General features: G+C 36.2%; 4 protein-coding genes across 6 annotated transcripts in view; all 4 read left to right on the top strand.

Annotated features, from left to right (window-relative positions):
• Nucleotides 1-3,101, top strand: part of LOC130563204 (uncharacterized) — a 38,855-nt gene extending 35,754 nt beyond the window's left edge. The window contains exons 9-10 of one of the 3 annotated variants that reach the window (XM_057348635.1): nucleotides 2,091-2,206; nucleotides 2,816-3,096. In XM_057348635.1, the coding sequence (XP_057204618.1) occupies nucleotides 2,091-2,206; nucleotides 2,816-2,830 (131 nt within the window). In that variant the 3' untranslated portion in view covers nucleotides 2,831-3,096. Of the gene's footprint in view, nucleotides 1-2,090 lie in introns of all 3 variants that reach the window. The other 2 variants (XM_057348634.1, XM_057348636.1) reach the window with 2 other exon arrangements.
• A 4,696-nt stretch (nucleotides 3,102-7,797) lies between these two features.
• polr2i (RNA polymerase II subunit I) lies at nucleotides 7,798-15,524 on the top strand. Its single transcript, XM_057348675.1, has 6 exons — nucleotides 7,798-7,946; nucleotides 8,060-8,114; nucleotides 8,229-8,302; nucleotides 9,167-9,241; nucleotides 14,563-14,614; nucleotides 15,168-15,524. Exons 1-6 carry the CDS (start codon nucleotides 7,885-7,887, stop codon nucleotides 15,228-15,230), a joined length of 381 nt encoding a protein of 126 aa, XP_057204658.1. The 5' UTR covers nucleotides 7,798-7,884; the 3' UTR covers nucleotides 15,231-15,524.
• A 226-nt stretch (nucleotides 15,525-15,750) lies between these two features.
• pglyrp5 (peptidoglycan recognition protein 5) lies at nucleotides 15,751-17,914 on the top strand. Its single transcript, XM_057348674.1, has 4 exons — nucleotides 15,751-16,267; nucleotides 16,345-16,540; nucleotides 17,055-17,173; nucleotides 17,278-17,914. Exons 1-4 carry the CDS (start codon nucleotides 16,225-16,227, stop codon nucleotides 17,463-17,465), a joined length of 546 nt encoding a protein of 181 aa, XP_057204657.1. The 5' UTR covers nucleotides 15,751-16,224; the 3' UTR covers nucleotides 17,466-17,914.
• A 934-nt stretch (nucleotides 17,915-18,848) lies between these two features.
• foxg1c (forkhead box G1c) lies at nucleotides 18,849-21,011 on the top strand. The gene has a single exon (XM_057348468.1). It carries the CDS (start codon nucleotides 19,003-19,005, stop codon nucleotides 20,215-20,217), a length of 1,215 nt encoding a protein of 404 aa, XP_057204451.1. The 5' UTR covers nucleotides 18,849-19,002; the 3' UTR covers nucleotides 20,218-21,011.
• Nucleotides 21,012-25,968: the final 4,957 nt, after the last annotated feature.

The following is a 25,968-nucleotide window of genomic DNA, read 5'->3' as shown; positions in this document are numbered from 1 at the left end:
TTTGAGAGAGCAGCTGGTGTGGCAGTGTGCTCTGGCTTGATCCAGGTTTCAGTAACTGCTAAAAGAGAAAGACCAGAGTGTTTAGCAATAGCTGTGATGAAATCTGCTTTGTTTACAGCAGATTGTTAGTTCCATAAACCAATGGGAAATGTAATCAAGGTAGTTGTGAACGTTGAAAGAGTGCGCAGATTATTAGCATTAGCATTGCGTGGCCTTCTACGTGATCCCGGTGATTTACGAGTTGTAGTGACAGTAGGGATTTGAAAACACATATTCAAAAGTGGGGAATAAGAAATATACCAGACAAATAACAAGAAGAGAATAAATAGAAGTGCAAAAAGTTAATACTCAAGTGCTTTGTCGGTGTCCTTGCTCGGTGGAGTCGCGCAGGAAGAGTCGATGGTCTTTACGCTCTTCGGTCTTCACGCGATTAGGCTTCCCCGACCGCTGCCGCGGTGGTTAATCGCACTTAAATACCTGTCTGGATCACGTGGCTGAATTCAGCAGGACATGCCTCCCAATAGCTCAGAGTAACAAGCGAAACCGGAACGATAACAAAGCGACTTCAATGTATCATTGCATTACTCACTAAAAAAAGAAAGGGTGAAAGAGACATTTTGATATAGGTATCAAAGAGATAGGTTTTGAAGTAAAGTATCCTATGTTAAACTATTTATTATAGACAGCATGGAAAACAGAAAGGATCAGAAAGGAAAGAAGAGGGTCAGAAAGGAACATAAAGGAGATAGAACGGATGTCTGACAGGGATGCGGCAAAAATACAATCTGTGTTAATCAGTTGCCATAAAACTACTTGTTATTGTTATTGTTACATTTGTTTTCATGAAATTTGCTTTATTGATGAAATTAATTGAAAGGTTTGAGTGTCTTATCTCTTCACTTTGAAATTCTTTGCAGTCATTGGCTGTTAACTTTTAAACTGTTGCCATAACACTACTTGTTATTGTTACATTTTTTTCAGGAAATGTAATTTTTTTGATGAAATTGATGTTTTAATGTAATTACAATTGATGTTCTTATGTGATTTAAATGCATTGTTACACTGTTACATTAAAAAATTAAATGTAATTAAATATTTTTTAGAAAGGTCTCTTTCATTTTGCTGTTTGACTGGCCCATTTTTGCTGATCAGTCAGTCCATTAACCTGAACACTGCTCTCAAAAAATGTGGGGCTGCTAATGTTTAAAAACCTGTAGGGCGTGAACAATTATATTTTATTACATCAATTCAACACAAAAATATTAAAAACAGTCCTTATTAATCATAAGAACACATGTCATACATGGGTTTTTTGTTAGTGTCATTTAGTGTCCCAAGCGATTAACCAAAACTTCGTCCAATTTGTCTGATATCACCCTAATTTTACAGATTTTTTCTGTTGTTTTTTAACAGTTTTTCCACTTATATTGTAATGTAAAAATGTAATTTCACAGTTTTTTTTACAGATTTTTCATGTACTTTTTTAAATTTACAGAAAAAACATGCAAATTTACAAGAAAATTTTAGAAAATATGTCATTTTACATGTAAAACTGTTATTTTACGGTTTATATCTGGCACCCCAGCTACCAGAAAATGTTCTCTGTCTATGTTTTTTTACAGGAATTTTTTACTTAATATAGCCTATACTTTGAAGTCAGACTGTGACATTATGCATTTGGGTTGTTTTAACATCCCTTAAAAATCACTTTCCATATGTAACTATTATACATTTTCCTCTGCTAACACATGGTTGCTGCCTATATGGGATAATGTTGCATATTAGTACATCCAACTCTATCAGCAAGATCTTTTGGGTGCCCAGTAAGCAACTAGACTATATAGTGAACATTAGTGTGTCATCTTCATCTCAGGGTTTATAGTCAGGACAGTCATATAAACATCAAACCAGTGACTTAACCTGCATCACCAAAACCCACAAGTCATGTAGAATACTTTAATGGTGCAAATTATGTTGGAAAGAAGCAGCCTACATCTCGTTTTCTGAAGATTAACAATGCATAATTACCAGTTAAAGCATGACAATGTTTGGTGCAGTGAGATTTTAATATTTTTAATCTTTTGTAACAGCTAAACTCTCGGCAATTCAAATTCAAGTCTCAACACGGATGTCCACAGAAACGTTCCGTGCCATTTTGAAAAGTTCAAAGGAGCTTAAATCTGGAAAAAGGAAACGACAGAAGATGGTACAGTTTGCAGTATTGAAGAGTTCATTTGCGGAAACAGATCACTCTGTTTTGAAAAATGTTTAAAAGAACATGTTTTTTATTGCGCATTCCAAGTAATATCAATCCAACTGCAGTTGGGTTGTTTTGATTAAGTAATAATAACTCAAAAAATACAGGTAACTAACTAACACAATAAGACACAATAAAAACAAGATCTTTGATTTTGATTAAAAATGCAAGTGTCTGTTTTTGCAAAGAAACTCTTCATTTTCAGATAATGAAGCATTTAAGAACAAAATGATGCATGATCTTAAAAGTATTTGGACACTTTGTTTGTCAATTCCCATCCCAGATCTCCTAACAGTGTCACCACAGTTAATCATATTTTCTGTGAAGTTGTTCCTCTGATGTTTTACAGCCAGAAAGTGACCAAATACTTTTCATATTGACATATAAAAGTGTCATTGTGAATGTTTCTTTTTAAAATAATGCCACGTGTTGGAGTTTTTTATCTAATGCAATAATAAGCACATTTTTATTTGTGACTTATGTCATTATATTGTTATGGTTGTGGTAGTGAATTTCTGTCAGCTATGCTAATACTCTTTTGTTTTATCATTTCTAAAGGGGAAAATTAAGTAGTTCTGGATCTCTCTGGGGGTCTTTACATGAATGATGCAGATGGACTTTGAAAGGTTGTTTCTGGTTAAATAAAATGTTTTCTCAGACTATTTCATTGTGTTTTTAACATGTTCCAAACGTTTAATGTGGAATTGTGTTTGACAACAGCAGTGCACCAGACAGCAGATTTCTGAATTATTCTTTTGTCATCAGTGGAGCTCTGAATCACCTTATTCTGTTTCCCCATTGAGAGCGCAGTTTGCATGAGGATGTTTGTTTTTTCAGCACTTTTTGCTGTTCGCATATGTTCTTTTATAAGCTTTTAATACCTATAATGTTATTTGACAAATTATTATTAAAGAGGTGACATACTTTCCCACCAGATCAAGTAACCATGAAGAAAACAGCTTATAAATCATACTAAATTATTTGAAAGTATGAAAATGTAGAACTTTATAGATAGAATATACAGTTTGTACACAGTATAAAACTCATTACTGTGGAATTTCCTACACTGTAAAAAATGTCTGTAGATTTTACGGTGAAAAACTGCTAAACCATGACAGTGAAAGACCGTAAAACGATAAATGGTTTAATTCAGTTTTAGTAACAATGAAACACCGTAAATGTATATATCAGCCAAAGCAGTATTTTTTACAGTTTTTTTGGGGGAAAAATACATTACTCCACTGTAAAATGCACTGGCACCGTGTTTGTAACAAAAATATACCGTAATATATATACAAGCCATCATTGTGATTTTTGCATTTATTTTTTGTAAAAAATACATTTCCCCACTGTTAAATGTATTAAACACCGTATCTCTAACAAAATATACCGTAATATATATACAAGCCAACACTGTAATTTTTACATTTATTTTTTGTACAAAATACTTTTTCTCACAGTTAAATGTACTAAACAACGTATCTCTAACAAAATATACCGTAATATACATATAAGAGCCATCACTGTAATTCTTGCATTTAATTTTTGTAAAAAATACTTTTTCTCACTGTTAAACGTATTAATCACTATATATCTAACAAAAATATACCGTATAAAACATGGAAACACAACATACTGTATGTGTCAGTGTGAGTGTGTGTGGGGGGGTGGGGGGGATGGATGGGTAATTGCCAAATCACCATTTAAAATTCTTGTTATATTGCAATAGCTCATAATATCAATCAATAGTGTCAACAGATTTGTGAAGTGTTGCTTTAGAAGTAGCCTATAGCTTTAAAGCTAGCGTACAGTGTAAATTAAATCGTAAAAAAACAGATATTTTCTGTCAGCTGGAGCGACAGAAATATACCTTAAAATAACAGTTTTTTCCCTGTAAAATGACAGGATACAAGGATACAATATATAAAATATTGTTTTCCCTGTTTTTCTTGTAAATTTGCTATCTCTTTCTGTAATTATTTAAAAAATAAACTGTAAAAAACTGTAAAATAACGATTCCCCCCTATAAAATGACATGTTTTCCCATTTATCTTGTTAATTAATTATTTCAAAAATAATGTTTTTACAGTGTAGGCTGTTTCGTGCACCACCTGAAGTCTTATTCACATTTAAAAACAACAACAGCACAAAGTACATAACATTACAATAATAAGCAACATTATTGGTAGAACCTATCACGGTTTTGTAAGCTTGTTGATTATGGGAGAACATGGTTTATGGATTTTTTACAAATACATAGGTTGACACACAGGTTCGTTAAATTCACTGCGTTCAGACAGAATGCAATGACTGGACCAGGGCTGGGTCACATTTCCACACAGATTTTTCTTGGGCCCCCCAAAAAATATAACGCTGACAATTAAGATAATTACGAAGTAAATTATTTTCTATTATTATCTATTAAATAATGATCTTTCAATTTAATCACAGAACTGTCAAAAATGAGGCATACAATGAACTATGATTAGGCTATATATCTGCCCATCCAAAAAAATGACTGCTCCTGAGTCGAGCCAGCCTAGTGCCGGCCTGGATATAGTTTATGGTCTGAGACAGTATAACAAAAATATTTATGAAAAACATTTCCAACCCTGGGATTTAGAAAATATCTTCATCATGTCTATGAAAGCAATATAGTAAAACCAAAGTGTGTGTGTGACAGATTACATTACAAATGGAGAAATGGTTCGTTTGGCTTTGTCTCCATCTTGTGATAAAGCACCAAACTGCATTTAGTGTCACATCACATTTTGTACTAGCAAGTAATTTCTTGGACTAATACAGATTTTTATGTGAGTACTGTAAACTAATTAAACATTTATTGTCTTTAAGAATAAAATAATAAGGATTGTACAATTACCAATTACGGTGATAATAGATCATCGTTTTTGGGCTGTTCCACAGAATGGGTAACATTTGTTGGATGTCACTACTCTTTTTCCCCTTTTTTAACACTGAATCTAATAACATTGTTTACTATTCAAAATGTGTATTGGTCAATCTCAGAAAATTATTGAAAAATTTAAGATGGATGCATTTTTGTAACAGGACTTAAAGTAACAGGACTGAGTTTTTAGCATAAAATGAACAAATACATGAAATATAGTCACATGTCGAACATGCTTATAGTATGAGGATATTGAGCAAATTGTTGGAATTTGCCATAAAAAAATATATATATCTCCCAAGAAATAGTTTTAGGTAACAGGACTGTATGTTGTTAAGATTGACCCTCTTCACCTGTCATAGCTTAAATATCATAAAATATACAAAAAATAAATTTGTTATTCACATGGCCTTCAGAAGACCAAGATGATGAAACGTTCTGCTCAAAAAGTCTTGTGGAACATTTGAAGGTTTTCAGAGGTAAGGATGTATTGGGGTAACAGAACTGAGTGAAAACCTAGCGACTACAATGACTACAAATGTGTAATATATCCTAAATACTTTACATTTATTTAAAACAATTAAGCATGTATATATATGGAATTACACAAAAATGCAAAACAGAATTTTATAGGAATTTAAAATGTATATTTCATGGTGAAGTATAATGCTGGATAGTGGGGACACATAGCAAATGCAATTTTTTCAGTGTTCTGGGCAGTTTTTATTAATTTTAAATAAAATTGGTTGTTAGGTTAATATGCAGGGCACTTTGCTCATTAACAGTAAAACTAGGCTATATTTGTGGGGCAGTCGTGGCCTAATGGTTAGAGATTCTCAGGGCCGGCGGGTAACGAATGAGGTGCACTTGAGCAAGGCACTTTACCCCTACTTGCTGCAGTGATAGCTGCCCACTGCTCCGGGTGTACGTGTGTTCACCACTTGCTGTGCGTGTGTTCACTACTCTCTGGATGGGTTAAATGCATTTCTTATACAATTATTACTGCATTTTTGTTTTAGAATATTAACATTATCAATGTAAATACTTTTACAAAAATCCTCCATATCGATTTGTGTGTTACGACCTGTCTAGGGTCAATCGCAACATAAAAGGATGTCCACTCAAATATTAGACATTTGAATGAAATTTATTGTACAAAAATAAGAAATGAATAAAAAAGGGTTTCTGTTCCTGAACAGAAATAACTAATTATTTAGTTATAATAATTACTCCTGAGTGGTCAATGCCAAAATAACAAACAGAATAACTAATTAAATAAATGCCCAACTAAATAACCTAAACGTTTTAGACAGCAAATAAAATAATACAAAAACAATTAACCAACCTAAGGTATCACAATAAAGATGGCAACACACTCCCTACTTTCCTTAAAGTAAAAACAATAAGTTAACGAAACCAGAAAAAGATTCATTAACAGAATATCAAAGGTTCAGAAAATAAACTCATTTTGTTAAGATAAATCAAAGTCATAACTAGCAAATCAACTCGAACAAAACACATCAAACATGGAGTAACAACAATAGAGCAAAATGGCCCAAAATGGACCATTAGGAGTGCTTTTTTATTTTTTATTATTGCTCAACAACAAGATACAAAATACCAAATAAACAACAAGAAAAATCTTAATAACATCCAAATATCAGCATACCGTTAGGAGTGCTTCATGCAGCCCTTATATACAAAACACGAACAGGCGGCACAGTCCAACCAGGAACTCCATCCAATTGGTCACACCGCCACCTAGAGGCAGACAAACTCAAACAAGAGATTGTCATATACCGAATTTCTTGAAAATTTTAAATTACCAGTTAAACCAAGAGACTTTGCAGTTGTTCTTGATGCAATTCTGAAGACTGTGGTGTTTCTTTTAAGAAATTCAAGTTCAAGGGAAATCGATATGGAGGATTTTTGTAAAAGTATTTACATTGATAATGTTAATATTCTAAAACAAAAATGCAGTAATAATTGTATAAGAAATGCCTAATGTTCAGTTTCCTTTCCTGCAGCAATCTTCTTTATTTGGTGAAACATACTGGAAGAAAGCATGGAAAATATAGAATAAGTTTTGTGTCGGTAATAAAATTAAGGAGGTATCGTATACAATTTTGCATAGAATTTATCCTGTTAAGCATGTTTTAGAAAGGTTTAAACTTGACATTTCATATATCTGTGAATTTTGTGAGATGGAAAAAGAAACTATTTTACATCTGTTTTACCATTGTATCTATGCAAGATTAGTTTGGAAAGACATATATATATATAGAGAGAGAGAGAGAGAGAGAGAGAGAGAGAGAGAGAGAGAGAGAGAGAGAGAGAAAATTGGGAAGTATGGTGGAAATTGGTGTTTTTGATGTATTTTGTTATTTTGAAAATTATAATTTACAAAGCAATGAACAATACATTATACAGTTATTTATTAAATTAGGTAAATATCGTATACATAAAACGAAGTGGGTCTTATGTAAACCAAACATTTCACATGCAACAACAAGATGCAAAACAACTGAATACATATCGTGCTGAAGTAAAAAAATTCTAGCAATGGTTTAGTCCTCCGTCAAGAGGAGGCGCTGTTATGAAATCTTTTCAACGCAAAAGGAAGTTTACGCATGCGCACAACGCATTGTTTCCAGTCGTTTCGACCGAGTAAGAGGATTTGTCTTTGTTATCAGCCGTAAAGTGCTATAAAAACTTTAAGATGGAGTTAGAAGGTGGCACGTATGGGCCTGGGTTTGTGGGCATTAGATTCTGTCAAGAGTGGTGAGTTTATCGTTTTATTTTAATAAGCTGAATGGGTGTTTATTTGTCATGTATCCGATCAGCTGTGCGTGTAAGAAGCAGAAGTCTCATGTTAATGTTTGTCTTTTTTGCAGTAATAACATGTTGTATCCTAAAGAGGATAAAGAAAATCGCATTCTGCTCTACGCTGTAAGTTGTTTGCCATAATAAAAGCTTTATGGTTGTTTACAGAATGTGGCATGAGAAAGCTTTTATAAAAAAAACATAAACTCAAAGTTAAACTGTTAAACTATATGTTTTCAGTGCAGGAATTGTGACTATCAACAGGAAGCTGACAACAGTTGCATTTATGTGAACAAAATCACCCATGAGGTTGAGTGAGTATTTTCAGAGTCTTTGTCAGATATTATATTAATTTTTTATTTAACATAAATATATACAGGGGATACATAACATATACAAAAAGCAAATCATATATCAAACTAAATGATATTAAACAAAGAATCACAATACATATATGTATTAAAATAATAATAATTCAATAAAAATAAAAGTGTCACATTCAAGAATCAACAGGCAATAATCTTTATAAGGAAAACATATTTTTTTCATTAGTAGTGCAGTTTTCTTTGCTTTCCTATTAAGTGAAGAAGATAGAGAATCATAGAACATTTTTAAATCAACATAAAAATTATAATATTTGGCATTCAATCAGTGACTTTACATTTGTGAAGGTGAAATACACCACAAAGAGTTTTAACATCTCATTCATTTCCATCGACCCTGTCTCCCAGATCAAAAACAATATATTAACTACATCAAAAATAAAAAGCTTGTTGTACGCAGAAACAATTAGCAAAGATATTTCTTTTCAAAAATCCTTTTCAAAATCACATTCAAAAAATAAATGTGAAATTGTTTCAAGATTAGATTTACAGAATGTGCATTGTGAAGATATGTCCAATTTAAATTTAGAAAGAACATTTTTGTCAGATATCTAAAACTGGACTAAATGCATATAGTACATAAATGTGGAAGGACCCCGGCAGTCCCTGTATGCCAGTGGTCATCAGCGCACAAGACTAAATATGCAGTTAAAGACATTGAAAAGCCTAAGTTGATCCTTGATAAATGTGTGTCGAAAGTAGTTCAATACTGATGAACTTTTAACAAGACGAAACTCTAAGTAAAGGTTTCTAAACACATAACCTTTAAAATCCCTGTTTGATCATTTCTCCCAGTGAACTCACACAGATTATTGCAGATGTTGCCCAGGATCCAACATTGCCCAGGACAGAGGACCATCCGTGCCCCAAGTAAGTGTTGAACATTGTTTTACCCTCGTGCAACATACTTGAATTTGTTTCAAATTAAGTCAAACAATTGCTAATCTTACTAAACTGCATTTTGTTGTTTGTACATTTCAATTTTTATTAATTTAATTTTTAATCTCTTATAGTGAGGGAAATAATTATTTGATCCCCTGCTGATTTTGTAAGTTTGCCTGCTTACAAAGAAATGAAGGGTCTATCATTTTTATGGTAGGTTTATTTTAACTGATAGAAACCAAATATCAACCAAAACATCAGGGGAAAAATGTAGATAAAGGTTATAAATTGATTTGCATTTCAGTCAGTGAAATAAGTATTTGATACCCTACCAACCAGCGAGAATTCTGGCTCCACAGATTGGTTATGTGCCTATATGGACCACAGATTAGTCCTGTCACTTTAAGAAAGTACTCCTAAATCAGCTTGTTATGTATATAAAAGATGCCTGCCAACAGAATCTGTATCTTCCAGTTCAACCTCTCCACCACCATGGTCCAGACCAAATAGGTTCCAAAGGATGTCAGGGACAAGATTGTAGACCTGCACAAACCTTGAATAGGCTACAGACAGAAGCTTGGTGAGAAGGAGACAACTGTTGGTGCAATTATTTAGAAATACAAAATAACTATCAATTGCCCTTGGTCTGGAGCTCCCTGCAAGATTTACCCAATGGGGTAAAGACAGAGGTGTAAAGAGTACCTGAAAACCATACTTAAGTAAAAGTACAGATACCTTGCAGTGAAAATTACTCCATTACAAGTTACAAGTCACCAATTTCAAAACGACTTGAGTAAAAGTCTTCGAGTATCTGATTTGAACAGTACTTGAGTATTTTACTCATACTGAATGTAGGCTCAAAGCAGCACTAATCCTCAACACTTAAGAGACACGTCAGTGGAAAAACTAGAAACAGTCGATTTGTGAGGAGAGCAATCGCATTTATTTTCTTAAATCATAATAAGACTGAACACCTCAAAATTGCAACAAATCATGGCCGACATCATAACCTACTGTACGTCATTACAAACACCCAAGTCTCATTTAAGCTCAACTGCTCATAAGTAAACCAAACTCCTTCAAAATGGTCTCTTCAATATAACGGATAAATAAAGTAATGTTAAGTAAAATCAAAAAGTCAAAGCCTTTTTGCACTGGACATGCTGGTTTGGGCCTCATGGCCAGCTGCAGTCATGTCCTCATTTCACATACACTGTTAGCCCTTACCTGCCATTTCTACAGTCATATACTGTATTGGCAACACTGTTGCCTGCTAGTTACTATAGGTGTTTTACAGTAAACTACTGCAATGGCTGTTTGAAGATTCATTATAAAGAATCTATTAACGCACTTAAGTCACACAGTCTTAGATGAACACGTGTAAATAACAGATGAACACAATAAATCTGTCAAGATTTCACCAGAGGAGAATTAAACACAAACATCAATAACATCTTCACATATTACAGACACCACTTTCACTTTATTTCTGTCATCTGTGTAAGATCTTATTGAGATTTAACTCAGTTCATAGTGGTTCAATTATGTTTTAAGTCACCATTATGGGATCAGTGTTTGCTTTGGTTGGACTCTTTGACTTTCTTGTAGCTTTAAAATGTACACTTATACAATAACACTGAAAGGGACTTTACAGGAACCGCAACTTTATGTTTGCTTAGTAACTGAAGATACATCTGAAAGAATTCAATCATTAAATAATAATAATATAGCATTTAAGATTTATTAAGATATGTTTGGTAAAGTGATACATGTTTAATGGAAAGATCTCTGTCAGAAAATCTTTCTTTGCAATTGAGACACAATTAGACACTTGACATACAAACCTCATCAATGGTGACAAACAATCATGAATGAGTTTTGTACTATGTACCCAGCATGCATTGCAGCATGAAGCTGTTCAGTTGATTGTCACCATTGTTGAGATTCATATGTGGATTGTTCATTTCTCTGTGTCCGACTCATTCTATAGGTTAATATTTTGTCTATATAGTGTGAGAGCACTTTTGAAAATTGAAATACTATACATTCTTTTTACTGGTTTACATCACTTCATGGCAATAGTCCCACCACATGGTCAAATTTTGAGCAAACATGTTTAGAGCACATTTAGGAAGAGTTAGTTTTAAAAATAAGAGCTTTTGTAGATGTGTGACCTACAGTAACTAGCTGGCAACAGTGTTGCCAATATATTACTGTAGAAATAGCGGGTAAGGGCTAACCGTGTGTAAACCGCCAGCGATTGACATCTACCTGATACTGCACTCATATTCATATAAAGAAGATGTTGACAAGTTTTTGTAAGTTAGAGCAAAATCCACAAGATTGTAGTACCTTCATTGCCCTGTAAATGGCAATATTAATTATAAGATAGGTGCCATGCAAAATGTAATGTGTAACTGCATTAGTCATTACAAATGTAGTGGAGTAAAGAGTACATATACTTGTTCAAAAATGTAGTTAAGTAGAGAGTAAAAGTTGCTAATATCTTTAATACTCAGTACAACTACAAAGTAGCCAAAAAGATACTTAAGTAAAGTAACTAAGTACATTTACTCCAATACTTTACACCACTGGGTAAAGATGATCATGAGAAAGGTTAAAGATCAGCCCAGAACTACACAAACCCGATTCCAAAAAAGTTGGACCTGTACAAATTGTGAATAAAAACAGAATGCAATGATGTGGAAGTTTCAAATTTCAATATTTATTCAGAATACAACATAGATGACATATCAAATGTTTAAACTGAGAAAATGTATCATTTTAAGGGAAAAATAAGTGATTTTAAATTTCATGGCATCAACACATCTCAAAAAAGTTGGGACAAGGCCATGTTTACCACTGTGTGGCATCCCCTCTTCTTTTTATAACAGTCTGCAAACGTCTGGGGACTGAGGAGACAAGTTGCTCAAGTTTAGGAATAGGAATGTTGTCCCATTCTTGTCTAATACAGGCTTCTAGTTGCTCGACTGTCTTAGGTCTTCTTTGTCGCATCTTCCTCTTTATGATGCGCCAAATGTTTTCTATGGGTGAAAGATCTGGACTGCAGGCTGGCCATTTCAGTACCCGGATCCTTCTTCTACGCAGCCATGATGTTGTAATTGATGCAGTATGTGGTCTGGCATTGTCATGTTGGAAAATGCAAGGTCTTCCCTGAAAGAGACGACGTCTGGATGGGAGCATATGTTGTTCTAGAACTTGGATATACCTTTCAGCATTGATGGTGCCTTTCCAGATGTGTAAGCTGCCCATGCCACACGCACTCATGCAACCCCATACCATCAGAGATGCAGGCTTCTGAACTGAGCGCTGATAACAACTTGGGTTGTCCTTGTCCTCTTTAGTCCGGATGACATGGCGTCCCAGTTTTCCAAAAAGAACTTCAAATTTTGATTCGTCTGACCACAGAACAGTTTTCCACTTTGCCACAGTCCATTTTAAATGAGCCTTGGCCCAGAGAAAACGCCTGCGCTTCTGGATCATGTTTAGATATGGCTTCTTTTTTGACCTATAGAGTTTTAGCCGGCAACGGCGAATGGCACGGTGGATTGTGTTCACCGACAATGTTTTCTGGAAGTATTCCTGAGCCCATGTTGTGATTTCCATTACAGTAGCATTCCTGTATGTGATGCAGTGCCGTCTAAGGGCCCGAAGATCACGGGCATCCAGTATGGTTTTCCGGCCTTGACCCTTACGCACAGAGATTGTTCCAGATTCTCTGAATCTTTGGATGATATTATGCACTGTAGATGATGATAACTTCAAACTCTTTGCAATTTTTCTCTGAGAAACTCCTTTCTGATATTGCTCCACTATTTTTCGCCGCAGCATTGGGGGAATTGGTGATCCTCTGCCCATCTTGACTTCTGAGAGACACTGCCACTCTGAGAGGCTCTTTTTATACCCAATCATGTTGCCAATTGACCTAATAAGTTGCAAATTGGTCCTCCAGCTGTTCCTTATATGTACATTTAACTTTTCCGGCCTCTTATTGCTACCTGTCCCAACTTTTTTGGAATGTGTAGCTCTCATGAAATCCAAAATGAGCCAATATTTGGCATGACATTTCAAAATGTCTCACTTTCAACATTTGATATGTTATCTATATTCTATTGTGAATAAAATATAAGTTTATGAGATTCGTAAATTATTGCATTCCTTTTTTATTCACAATTTGTACAGTGTCCCAACTTTTTTGGAATCGGGTTTGTACATGGAAGAAGCTTGTTAATGATTTCAAGACAGTTGGGAACACAGTTAGCAAGCAAACCATTGGTAACACGCTATGGCACAATAGATTGAAATCCTGAAGCACCCGCAAGGTCCTCCTGCACAAGAAAGCCCGTCTGGCTCATCTAAAGTTTGACGATGAACATCAAGATGATTCAGAAAAGGCTTTGGAGAAATGCTGACTATGACCCCAAGAACACCATCCCTACAGAGAAGCACAGTGTTGGAAACATTATGCTTTAGGGATTTTTATCTCTGCTACGGGTACAGGATGACTTCACCACATTGAGGGGCTGAGGGACGGGCCCATGTACCGTAAAGTCTTGGACGAGAACCTCCTCCCCTTAACTAGATCACTGAAGATGGGTCGTGAATGTGCCTTTATCATGACAAAGACCCAAAACATATTGCCAAGACAACCAAAGAGTGGCTTAAGGAGAAGCTCATTAAAGGTCCTAGCCAGTCTCTAGACCCTAGTCCTATAGAACATCTGTGAAGGAGGGTAAAACGCCAATTTGCTGAGTGACAGCCAAGAAACCTTAAAGATTGACAGAGGAGTGGACTAAAAATGTATCCTGACACATGTGCAAACCTGCTGACCAACTATCAGAAGTGTCTGACCTCTGTGCTTGCCAACAAGGGTTTCTCCACCAAGTACAAAGTTTTGTTTTGCTCGGGGATCAAATACTTATTTCACTGATCAATTTATAACCTTTATATGAAATTGTTTCCACTGTTTTTTGATATTCTGTCTCTATCAGTTAAAATAACCTACCATAAATATTATGGACCCTTCATTTCTTTGTAAGCAGGCAAACTTACAAAATCAGCAGGGGATCAAATAATGTTTTCCACCACTGGATGTTGAAAGTGTTTTGAAGCTACCATAAATACTTACTGGATATGTCATCATTATTACTAATATAATATATAATTACTGCTGTTGTTGGCTAACGCTAACAATATTGTTTATTATTAATATTAGTCATAGTAGTAGTACACTTAATCTTTTGCAACCCCCAGATGCACAGTTTTGTTGGACTGTTTTGTTGTTTTAGGTGTGGCCATAAGGAGGCAGTGTTCTTCCAGTCTCACAGTATGAAAGCTGAGGTAATAACAAGCACAACCTTTGTTTGCTGCTGTTGTTTAGCCATAGTACCACAACAACACTCCCGTGTGTCTGTGCTGATGACTGTCTGCTGAACAGTGCTTTCAAACACACAACACTGTTGCTCATATTTACTGCGGGAATTGTCTGTAAGTTTTTGCACATTCACTTGACATGTTTTATCATCCTAATGTGTGCTGTAAAAATGAAATGATAACGAGAATTGTTCAATTAATAAAAATTGTATGTTATATTTGCTATATTAATTTAGCAAATCTTTTGAATTTCATGCTTTGTGAGAAGGTATCAACGATTTTACATTTTTGCTGGCGTTTATTGGAGTTAAAGTTCAAAAAAGAAATGTTGGTCACCTGAATAAATATGATTGTATAATGAAGTCAGTGTTTTGATTAGCAACCCTTATTACAGTTATATGCCTGTTTATAATCTGGCTCCTTGTTGACCATTTTTAGTACAGCAATGTAATAAGTAACACAAAAGTGTGAGATTCATGAGCTGCTTGTTGACATATGCTGCCATAATTCTGTATTGCAGGATGCCATGAGGCTTTACTATGTCTGCACTGCTCCACACTGTGGCCACAGATGGACAGAGTGAGAAGATAAAGCAGAGAATGACAAAAGCAAACTGCTGGATGTTAAAGGGTGGGGCATGGTGTGCTTTTGTGTCACTGTTATTCCATTCCAGAACAAGTTTAGACATACATTTAAAGTCTGAATGTATTTGATCGGTAACCCAAATGTGTTTCTAATGCATTTATAAAATATATGTTGGTTTTTATGTTTTGCTTATCCTTTTGAGCAACATATTTCTAACAACAAATGTCAGCATGCATTGGGAGACTCATCCTTTTCCCAGTTTGTTTATAGTTGGTAATTTTAAAATAGTGTATTTTTTGAATTTTGTAATAAAAAATACAAAAAGGAGTTGGTTTTATTTGTATAACATTTTCTTATGATCAGTGGAATGTTGAAACAGATGCACTAAAATTATATTACCTCAGATATAGGCTATGCATGAATGCGATTGCGTAAGAGCGAAATATCAAAACTAGGCCGTTTTCTGTCAGTTGTAAGATGCGTAAAACACGATACACGTATATGTGATAAACCGCCGCTGTGTGAACTTGATGGTAAAATATCATGGAAAAATTATGTTTTTAAAAGGTGCCCTAAGTGTATAAAAGCTGTGGTTTCGCATGATGTGTTTGAAGTACATAATACAGTTTATGTGTCTGTACTTGCGTGTTTTTGACACTTCAAACTACTTACCAATCTCGACTAGTAATTTCTGTTATTTAAGCAATGACTAAACAATCACCTCTTCATACCGGCATTTCCATGATGGCCTGTAAACGGCGTGATTAGCACATTTCCATCATATTTTTTTAATAGTAGCCTACTCGCGCCCCGATTTCCTGCACGCGCTGGAACGTTGCGAGCGCAAGGAAAGTACGCGGAAGCTCGTGAACGCGTTTGTTCCGCTCCCTCCCTGTCAATCAAAACGGAGAAACTTTGGCCATGTCACAATCCAAGTGATTTATTGTCACCGGCCCTAAAGAGAAGTTATTAGTCTTGCGTTAGTCACTGATATGGACGGACGCGCGCCAGGAGCAACTGTGAACACGAGCGCAGGTGAGAAAGAAGATCTGCTCGTCCATGTATAAGCGAGCACACACTCAGTCTAAGTAATCTGATGTGTTGTTTCTCAGGGCGCGTGGTCCCTCGCAGCGGCTGGAAGGCTGTGGATCCTCTGGTTAGGACTGAAATGAAGGGTCCAGCTCAGACAGCGATCGTGCACCACACCGCACTCTGGTCCTGCGTCCAGCCGCGTGACAGTCTCTCTCAACTCGCGCACATCCAGAACATGCACATGCACGAGCGGGGATTTGACGATATCGGTTACAAGTAAGATGAATAAAACAGCCTGTGTCCACACCTTTCATTGCTTTCATTACAATGTATTTCACTCGTGGTGAAGGAATACTACAATTTACGTGATATCCTTTAGGACAATTTTTTTAGTAAAGGTGTAACATATTAAAATATGTTTACCATACAAATATTGTGATTTAACTGTGCTTGAGACCATGCATAGTAAATTTGTGGTTACTATGGTTTTATAATAAAACCAAAAAAGCTTAGGATTGTATCATTCGTGTTCATATTGCAGTTAATATAGCATCAAGAACAGGCGTGTATGGTCATTTTTATTGTATTATGTAAAATGATGGTGTATATAAAAGTGGTAAAAATTCACAAGTAGGCTACCATCATATTGACGTCTATAGTGCTGCCACCGTTATTTAAAGAATGTGAAACATTGTGTAGACAGTTTAGTAATAGTTTTATTCCAAATTTAATATTACAATTGTTTAATAACAAATAAATGCACACTTACATGAAGTCTGTCTGTATCAAGTTTTCTGATCTCTGGAGATGGGACGGTGTATGAAGGACGCGGATGGGGAGTTGTAGGAGCCCATGCAAAAGAACACAACTTTGATTCTGTTGGCATCGCCTTCATGGGAAACTTTAATGGTGAGAGCACCAACGTTATCACTTTCGTTTTCACCTTTGTTCATTGTTCTGTTACACTGGACTTAGGCCTGTATTATAATACTAGGCGCTGGTTTTCTTCGCAGATGAAATGCCCACTTGTGCGTCACTGACTGCTCTGCACAGACTTCTGCATGTTGGACAGCTTTACGGACATTTTCGGCACGATTTTGTGCTCGTGGGACACAGAGATGTGGCAAAAACTGAATGTCCGGGGGAACATTTATACTCCGCACTACCCAAACTAAAAGACCAATTAAAAACCCCGGACTGACCCTTTCCAAACATATTTGTTGCTTCGAATCCCTGCTGTATTTATTGCAGTGTGTGAATGTATATAGTTTTCTGTGGTTGTGTATTAAAGGAATTGAACGTGTTTATTTTGGTCTCAGTTCTGTGTGTGTATGTCCACTTCCCTAATAGGATACTCGTTCAAATTTAGAGTATTTTAAAAGGCATGTGAGCTTTATTAGAGCCCCCTGGTTACTGAAATTTTCCCATGTAATGTGTCATATCATGGATGTTGGGCTAGTTTGTAACTAATTTGGATGGACTCATAAGCATAATCTGAGAATTAGATAGGTAAACCAATGAAATTCAGAAGCGAAAAGATTTGTTTTTTAAATTAATTTAGTCAGTAAGATGTTAGGCCTATTTAATTCTGTGAATGGTTTTGTTATATATAGGATCAGTCTGAATTTTACGTGTCAAATACATAAATACATTGTTATAGTTTTTTACCAATTAAATATGCTTGTTGAAATGATCGAATGAGCTGCTGTGTCCAGGTGAATAGAGGCTGCGCATGTTCCGTCTATTCTGCCTTTTATCTGTCTGTTATTCTTACTTGTGTTATTAATAGTAATTCATGTTGTGAATATTAATATTGTGTATCATGAAAATGCATAAGTCTACGATTCTTTAGTTTTCTTTATGTTTAAAAAGTGCACAGTTTTTATTTTACGTTATTTGTTACAATTTCTGTATAGCCTGTTATTGCATTTATATTTTAAGTGCAGGCTATGTGTCATTATTTGTTGTACCAAAATTTTGCTGCTTTAAATTTTTAGGTAGCTACAATCAACTTGGCTTTACAAGTATTACAGTTTTAAACATTGTGAGTTAATATAACTTAAAATTGAGTTGATATAACTTAAACAAAGTTGAAATGGCTTATTTTGATGTGTTAAGTATTGTCAAAAAAAATTTGAAATGATTTGTAATGCCAAGTTGATTGTATTTAAAAATGTAAGGCAGCAAAGAATTATTTGCAGTGAATAAGTAAATTAAGCTAAAAATCATAAATTAGGCTGTGTAAAAATTATAGTACTTATGGAATAAGATACAGTCCACCTAAGATCGTGAACTCGCGCACATGGAGCAGACGTTATTCTCAAGAGACCAGGCTTCTTGTCTAACCTAAGCTGTTTGTTTACTCACATCTCCAAGTGTTTTCGTATCTGTGCTCCTTAGCACAACGTCAATTTTGCCTCCCTCGTTCTTGACAGGCATTCAGCCAGATGAATGTGTAAACAGATGGGAAGGGCAGGAGCTGAGAGGCGGTCTAGGTGAAGGAGGCTTGAGTTTCACGAGCTTCCGAAGTGTTATAATTGAGCCTTTGAGTTCATTGATCAGTCAGAGAGATTGGCTGTGCGGGAAACTTATCAGATCTTTTCATCCAAGCACTTTCTAAAGAATGAATACACCGTCTCTGGGGCTCGTGCATGATGAAGCGCAGGTGCCGCTTTGTTTCAACTTGAACTTTCAAGTACTTTGCTAGTGTTTTCTACGCGTGCTCTGTATTGTTCGACATGGAGGAGGCAAAAGCCCCCGTGAGTTTTTTTCACAAGTCCTCCTTCAGCATCAGCAGCTTACTGCTCCGACACGAGCGCGTGATGAGCGACTGTGGCCGCGCGCCCGACGCGCCGCACTTGCGTGCCGCTCAGCCCCCCGCCCGCTCCCACCAATCCGCTGGAGACATCGGAAAATTTTTCGATTTTAATGGAAGATCCGAAAAGCCAAGCCGGAGTGAAGCGACCAGACACGGCACAAAAGGAGAAACGGAGACTGGGGGTGTTGGAGAGACGAAAAGCAAAGCAGCAAATGAAATGGACAAGAAGAGCAAACCTGAAAAACCACCGTTTAGTTATAATGCGCTTATCATGATGGCCATCCGCCAGAGCCCGGAGCGACGGCTCACCCTCAACGGCATCTATGAGTTCATCATGGGCAACTTCCCATACTACAGAGAAAACAGACAAGGCTGGCAGAACTCCATCCGACATAACCTGAGCCTCAACAAGTGTTTTGTGAAGGTCCCAAGACATTACGATGACCCGGGAAAGGGCAACTACTGGATGCTTGACCCGTCCAGTGATGATGTGTTCATAGGCGGTACCACGGGTAAACTCAGGCGCCGCTCCACAGCTGCGTCCCGGGTCAAGCTGGCCATGAAGAGAGGTGCGCGACTGTCCTCCACCACAACCACAGGACTGGCATTTGCGGGATCTTTTTATTGGCCCGTTGCGCCTTTCATGACCCTCCAGCATCCTCACCCTAACCCGGCAGCAACACCTTACATTGGAGCTCACCACAACAATTACGCAGCGTCGGTTTTGTCCCAGAGTTCACATCACTATAGTGCCGGTGCTCAAAGACTTCTCCAGTCGGGTCAGGAGGCAGCTTATTATGGGACGGGCGGTGAGCAGTTTATTACGGGACAGCGCCGGCACCATCACCAGAATAAACCCTCCTCCTCTTTTACAACAGCCCCTGTTCCTCTGTCTCTCTCCACTCCATGCTCTTTTAATTTACTCTCCAATCAGTCCAGTTACTTTTACTCGCATCAGGTGCCTCACGCGGCTGGACTTTCCCCGTGGACGCAGGAGGAATCTTATCTCTCCAAAACATCTCCTTCTGGACAGTTTTTCCCTGGAAAACCCTCTCCTTCTGAATACATCGGAGGACTATGCACAGACGTGAACAATTATTTTCCACCTTTTAACACAGCCAGCTCCCTGCACTGAAGTGTAGTCTGACGTTTGTTTTGCCTTGAAGAAGCATCTGTCAAATATCATCAATAACTAAAATAGAACATTAAAAAAAGCCTAAACTGTCATTTTATCATTGTTTTTAATGTTCAATTATTATTAATCACTTAAACAAATATAGGTGCTAGAAAGGGTTCTTCGAGGCCATATTGATCCTATTCAAGAAGGTTTCAGCAAGGCCATAAAATAAGCATTTATTTCTTAAAAGAACTATTTCTCATCTTTTTGTAGTCTAAACATTTTTCCACTAGAATTGAACAGAAACGTTCTGCGAATGTTAAAGGTTCATTGTGGATACAGCCCGACATATACAGTATCCTTTTTAAAAATGTATTATTGTTTTAAATTAAAAAGTTTTATTGGGTTTGTTATTTTTTATTACATTGGTAAAATGGCTCAATTAAGCATTTTATCTAATAATTAATTCCTTGAGGCTAAACCCTAGCAATTGTTTTTTTTTAGTTTAAAAGTTTTTATATATCAAAAGGCAAAAGGACAAGTCACCTGTCAGGCTTCAGGCATCATGTTTTGTTCTGACCATAAATGTTTCCGTTAATAATAACTAATGTGGGCACTTTTTTAAATGCCGCTGTGTAGTTGGATAAGATGTAGTACATGTAAAAATAACTGCATGATTCTCTCTGATGCTTTTCCATGTGTCAGGTGTCTTCGTGATGTTTGCATTTATAGTCAGTTAGTTATAGATGGCACTACAATAAGGACAAAACACATTATTAAATAAGACAATCATTTCAAAACATGGCAGGCGATTTTTGTCTTTGCCCACACCTATGTATTTGCTTAAATGAAATGAAATAAATGTTTTGAAGAACAGACGTTTGTTTTATCAATTGTTTCAAATGATTTATTTTGTAGAGAGATCTGAAACAAAATTGCAGGCATATAAAATAAGTCTATATATTAAATAAAAAAACAGCCTATAAAGATTTCAATAAACCTTTGCATTATAATTTATACAAATATTTTATTCATTTTTACTTAACCAATATAAGCAAGTAAGAAAGTGTACATTTAATTTTCATGCATGTAGTTAATGTCTGAAAATTGACTGATCTAGTTTTTTTTTCCCACAGAAAATCAGCACCTTTATATAAATATCTAAAACTGTGTAAAATTGATGTTTTAATCTTTCTTTTGTAAGTCACTGCACACATGCAAACATGACAGAAGTTACTTAAGAGGGCATGCAACTAGCTGTCCATACAGATACAAAACCTCATCTCATTAATTAGATTATCGACAGATTGAATATTTATTCTGAGGAGACCAAAAGGCTATCTAGTCAATGTAGAAAATACATGTTATGTGTATTTGTGCATAAGTGAATTTTGAGTTCAGCTTCAGTCTATAGACAAGATATAAAGATACACTTATTCTCCTCTATTTTCTCGCTTCTCTCTCTCACACACACACACACACACACACACACACACACCCTAAACCTAAAGATCATAGAACACTTTTTGCATTTTTAGATTTGTAAAAAATATTGTTCTGTACAATTTATTAGCTTTTTTGCCCCTGGGTACCTCAATTTTGGTCCCCACGGTGACACGAGTCCCCATGTGTTGGTGTGTATTCAGGTTTAGGTCCCCACCGGGATATACAAACATGAACGCACGCACACACACACACACACGCACACACACACACACACTGTCTGATGCTCCCTAGAGTGCGATCACAACCTCAGCTCAGTAATGAAGTGGATCTCATTTTTCACATGGCTGAGAAGCAGAGAGATAAAAAGAGATGATTGGGGGAAGTCAGAAAGAAAGAAAGAAAATTCAACCACAGCACGCTAGAAATAAAAATCACTTTCATCAGATTACACCACTTCAAATAGACACAAGTGGTTTTTCACATTTGAACAAGTTGCGGTAATTGAGTGAGCTAGATTAAAAGTGTTGCCCTTGAACCAAGGAAACCAATGACAGATCTCATCCCACAGAATAATCGATCTATAGCAGACCTTATGTGCCCTCATCATTCTCACCCGTCAGGGATTCTTTGCTGTCTCAAAAATAACTGTCTTTAAATTATGATTTTTAGAACATTTTTTATGTAAAATAAGTACACATGTTAACCATCCTATGGAGCCGGTAAGGTGAATAAAATGTTTATAAAGTGTCAGGTATAGAGCGCACGGATTCAACAGCGCGTTAACAAAATTTGAGCACAACACAACAGGGCAAAATCAAGAAGGGTGATGCAGTACTGTAGGTACTGTAGTTCGTGGTGGACAACAGGCTAGGTGGCTCGCCCAGGAGGGAGAATAACCGGTTGACCAGTGGGGAGGGGGGGTTTCGGCCCAAAGAGGGGTGAGCTGACTGCCGGGTGCATAAGAACCACCTCCGGGGTGCCAGACCTGCGCGGAGGGGAGATGAGGGGCTGCGAGAGGAAATCCGGGAAACTAACTGAAGACAAAGCAAAGGGGGCAAAAAAATCTAAAAGCCGGAACCTGAACCAAAACGAAAATGTTAATAAATCCAAAAACAGGGAACGTTAAACATCCACAAACAAATGGGGCAATAATCCAAAAAAGGCTAAAGAATGATCCGACAGTGTAAGAGAGTTCATCCACAAGACAAGGCTTAAGAGTAATCCACACGGCAGTGCTAGAAGGCAAAAATGCCGGTAACTTGGTTGACCGTCATATGACGATCGCACACAGAACAGAGAAACACAGGGGATTATATAAGGAGAAAGTAATGAGAACACCAGTTGAGGGGAATGAATGCTAACAGGGAAATGAATTAGGAGACGAGGCTAACACATGCAGACACCGAGCACATGGTGAACTGTCAAAACAGAGCCATGTGCTCGACAACACGCATACTCACAGAAACAAGGAAAAGCAGACAGGTAGTTAGACCTGAGACCTGACAATAAAGCATATCACCAAACACATACTCCTACTGTTCCTAAACTATATGAAAATTTACAGGCTTGTGCACTAAAAAACTCCAAGGCCTACAACAACATTTGCCCAAATTTGCATATCTGACAGAGTATACTACTACTGGCAGAACTTTGTGCACTGAAAAAAGCGTGCAGGAGTCAAATTTACTTGAAAAAAGCTAAGCTACAAATTTTTTTTCACTTAGAAAATGTGAGTACATTTTAAAGGAGCTTTCCTGTAAAAGCTAAACACAATTATCTGTAAAAAATAAAAACAACTTCACCTTAACTTTTTTTTTTAAGCAACCTGTTTTCCACCACAAATGATTGTGAGTAAAACTTGACTACAAGCACAGAAAGAGGAGAATTATCTTAAAGAAACTCATGAATCAAGAACCCAACTAAATGAAACACTTAACACAATAATGGTGGTTTTTGATGGTGTTTGCTTAATATCTGGGTTTACAAATGAAGAGCGAGTAAAGTTTACTTGAAACTTCAATGTAAACTTTACCTGAGAATTTCTAATTAAAGATACAGACATTTGTGTTTAGCTTTTACATGAAAGCTCCTTTAAAATGTAGGCTACTCAATTTTTCTGAATTCAGCTTTCAGTAGCTTTTTTCAAGTAAATTTGACTCCACATTTTTTTCATTGTGTCTAAATGTAATGTTCCTTGTATGACCCTGTGTTTCCAGTAATATGGGAGTAATGTCTGCCGATGTTTTTCTCGCCTCATATGATAATTGTCGTGATCTGACTGCCAAGAGATAGTTTAACAAAAAGAGATTAAAGCAGTTTAATAACCATTTTCAGGATGATAGATATGCCCATTTTCTCAATACAATATATTTCTCATACTTGTTATTGTACTGTTCAGTGTACATACTGTACTGAAAACACTATTATATTCCAAATGTATTCCTTGTTGAAAAAATAAGTCTGGGTAAACAAATCAAATTTTCTGAATGCTCAGTTGCAGTTATATTATGTAATATAACAATATGTCAACAAAACAGTTATATGGGTACATTTTTCGAAATTGAGGTTTATACATCATCTGAAAGCTGAATAAATAAGCTTTCCATTGATGTATGGTCTGTAATGATAGTACAATATTTGGCTGAGATACAACTATTTAAAACTCTGGAATCTGAGGGTGCAAAAAAATCGAAATATTTAGAAAATCGCCTTTGAAGTTGTTCATCAGAGCAGTGGCGGAGCAAGAGGGGGGTCCAGGGTGGCACTGAACACCCCTGACATCCAATTGGCCACCCTGGGGGCCACCCTGGGTGCCACCCCAAAATTTGATTCGCTACTTATGTTGATTGACATCTGATTTCACCTCTCGTTGAACAACGCTTTTATTTTGACGTTCGGGGCCCATGCTTGCACGTGACGTCACCGAACACGAAATTCAAGCGAGTCTAGTTGAGGATGAGAACGGAAAAAAGTTGTGCGATGGATTGTACAGGCGCGATATCTGAGATTTATTTTTAAAGACTGACGAAAGAGAGAAAAGAAGCAAATGGACCGCTGCAATTTGCTAAACAAATGGAATATTCAAAAGGACCCGCTTGCTTGCTAGCCATTTCAAGTCCGACCCAGCCAGGGACGTTTTTTTGTTGAACCATACCATTATAGTGTTATCTACCTACTTTCTAACGTTACACTTTTAAATGTTGCGTAAATGTAAAGTTTTCCCATCGTTTTCTAACCTTAGATAAATACAAACAGTGTTGGGAGAGATCCTCTTATTTCTTTTAACATTCTAAGCAGGTGTACTTCATACAAACTTTAGAAGGAAGAAACAAGTTTCCCTCTTTAGCCTTGGCTTTAGGATTCCTAAACAACTTTTCATTGTGTAAGTTTATGTTAGGCTCCATTAACAGATAGTAAATCGGTTCCCAACATAACATACATAGTTTACATCAGGGTTGGAAATTAACAGAGGCTTTGGAAAAAATGACAACAAGGTGAACAAATCTGCTTGAAAAAAAAGACAAAAGAGGAAAAATAGTCCATGCATAATAAAAAACTAGCTATGACAGTCGCAATCTAAACAAAATTTAGGTGAAAATGAACGAATGTGGATGACAGCTTCTTTGCTCTGCTAAAGCTTTGAGCATTACAGCCAATCAAGTTCAGGGTATGAATATTCTGACCAATCAGAGGCGTTTAAATGATTCACCGGTAAAGAAGAGCTGAAGTGTGTCACGCTCAAAAAGTTTATCATTAACTGTGTACAGATACGATGTAAGAAAGAGATTCATTAGTCAGACTCTTTACTGTACCTGAAGCCATTGAGTGTTTTAGTGATGTTGGATGTTCTTTGTTTGTTTTCTATATATTTCCCGTTTGAATAACTGCTTTTTATGTTCCTTAGAGAATCAAAAAAGCAATAAAACAGCAGTACAATAATTCATAAACGCTTCTTGGCTTGTTTTGTAGCGTGTAAAGCGTGTGACAAGTGTTCATGTATCCTAATATCTGAAATTAATAATCAAGATGACAACATCAAGGGCAATAATCAGCATCAATGATTTGTTTTAATCTTGCAGTCCTATGGAATGAGTTTATGTTTTATCAGATATATGCTGCTCTGATCTACATCAGTTTAAAGACACCTCTGGTGCTGCATTGTTTCTGTTTAAATTAAACAAGTTATCAAGGTTAAGCTATGTTTTCAACATTTTCATTATTTATATTTTATTGTTTATTTCATCTACATACATTTAGAAGTAAATTATCACTTGTACCTCTTATCAGCAATCCTAGGATTTATTTTTTAAAATTTGATGCCAG

This window comes from Triplophysa rosa, linkage group LG12, assembly GCF_024868665.1.
Source record: "Triplophysa rosa linkage group LG12, Trosa_1v2, whole genome shotgun sequence".
NCBI lineage: Eukaryota > Metazoa > Chordata > Actinopteri > Cypriniformes > Nemacheilidae > Triplophysa > Triplophysa rosa.
The sequence above is the reverse complement of the archived record's forward strand: the minus strand, read 5'-3'. Positions and strand labels throughout refer to the sequence as shown.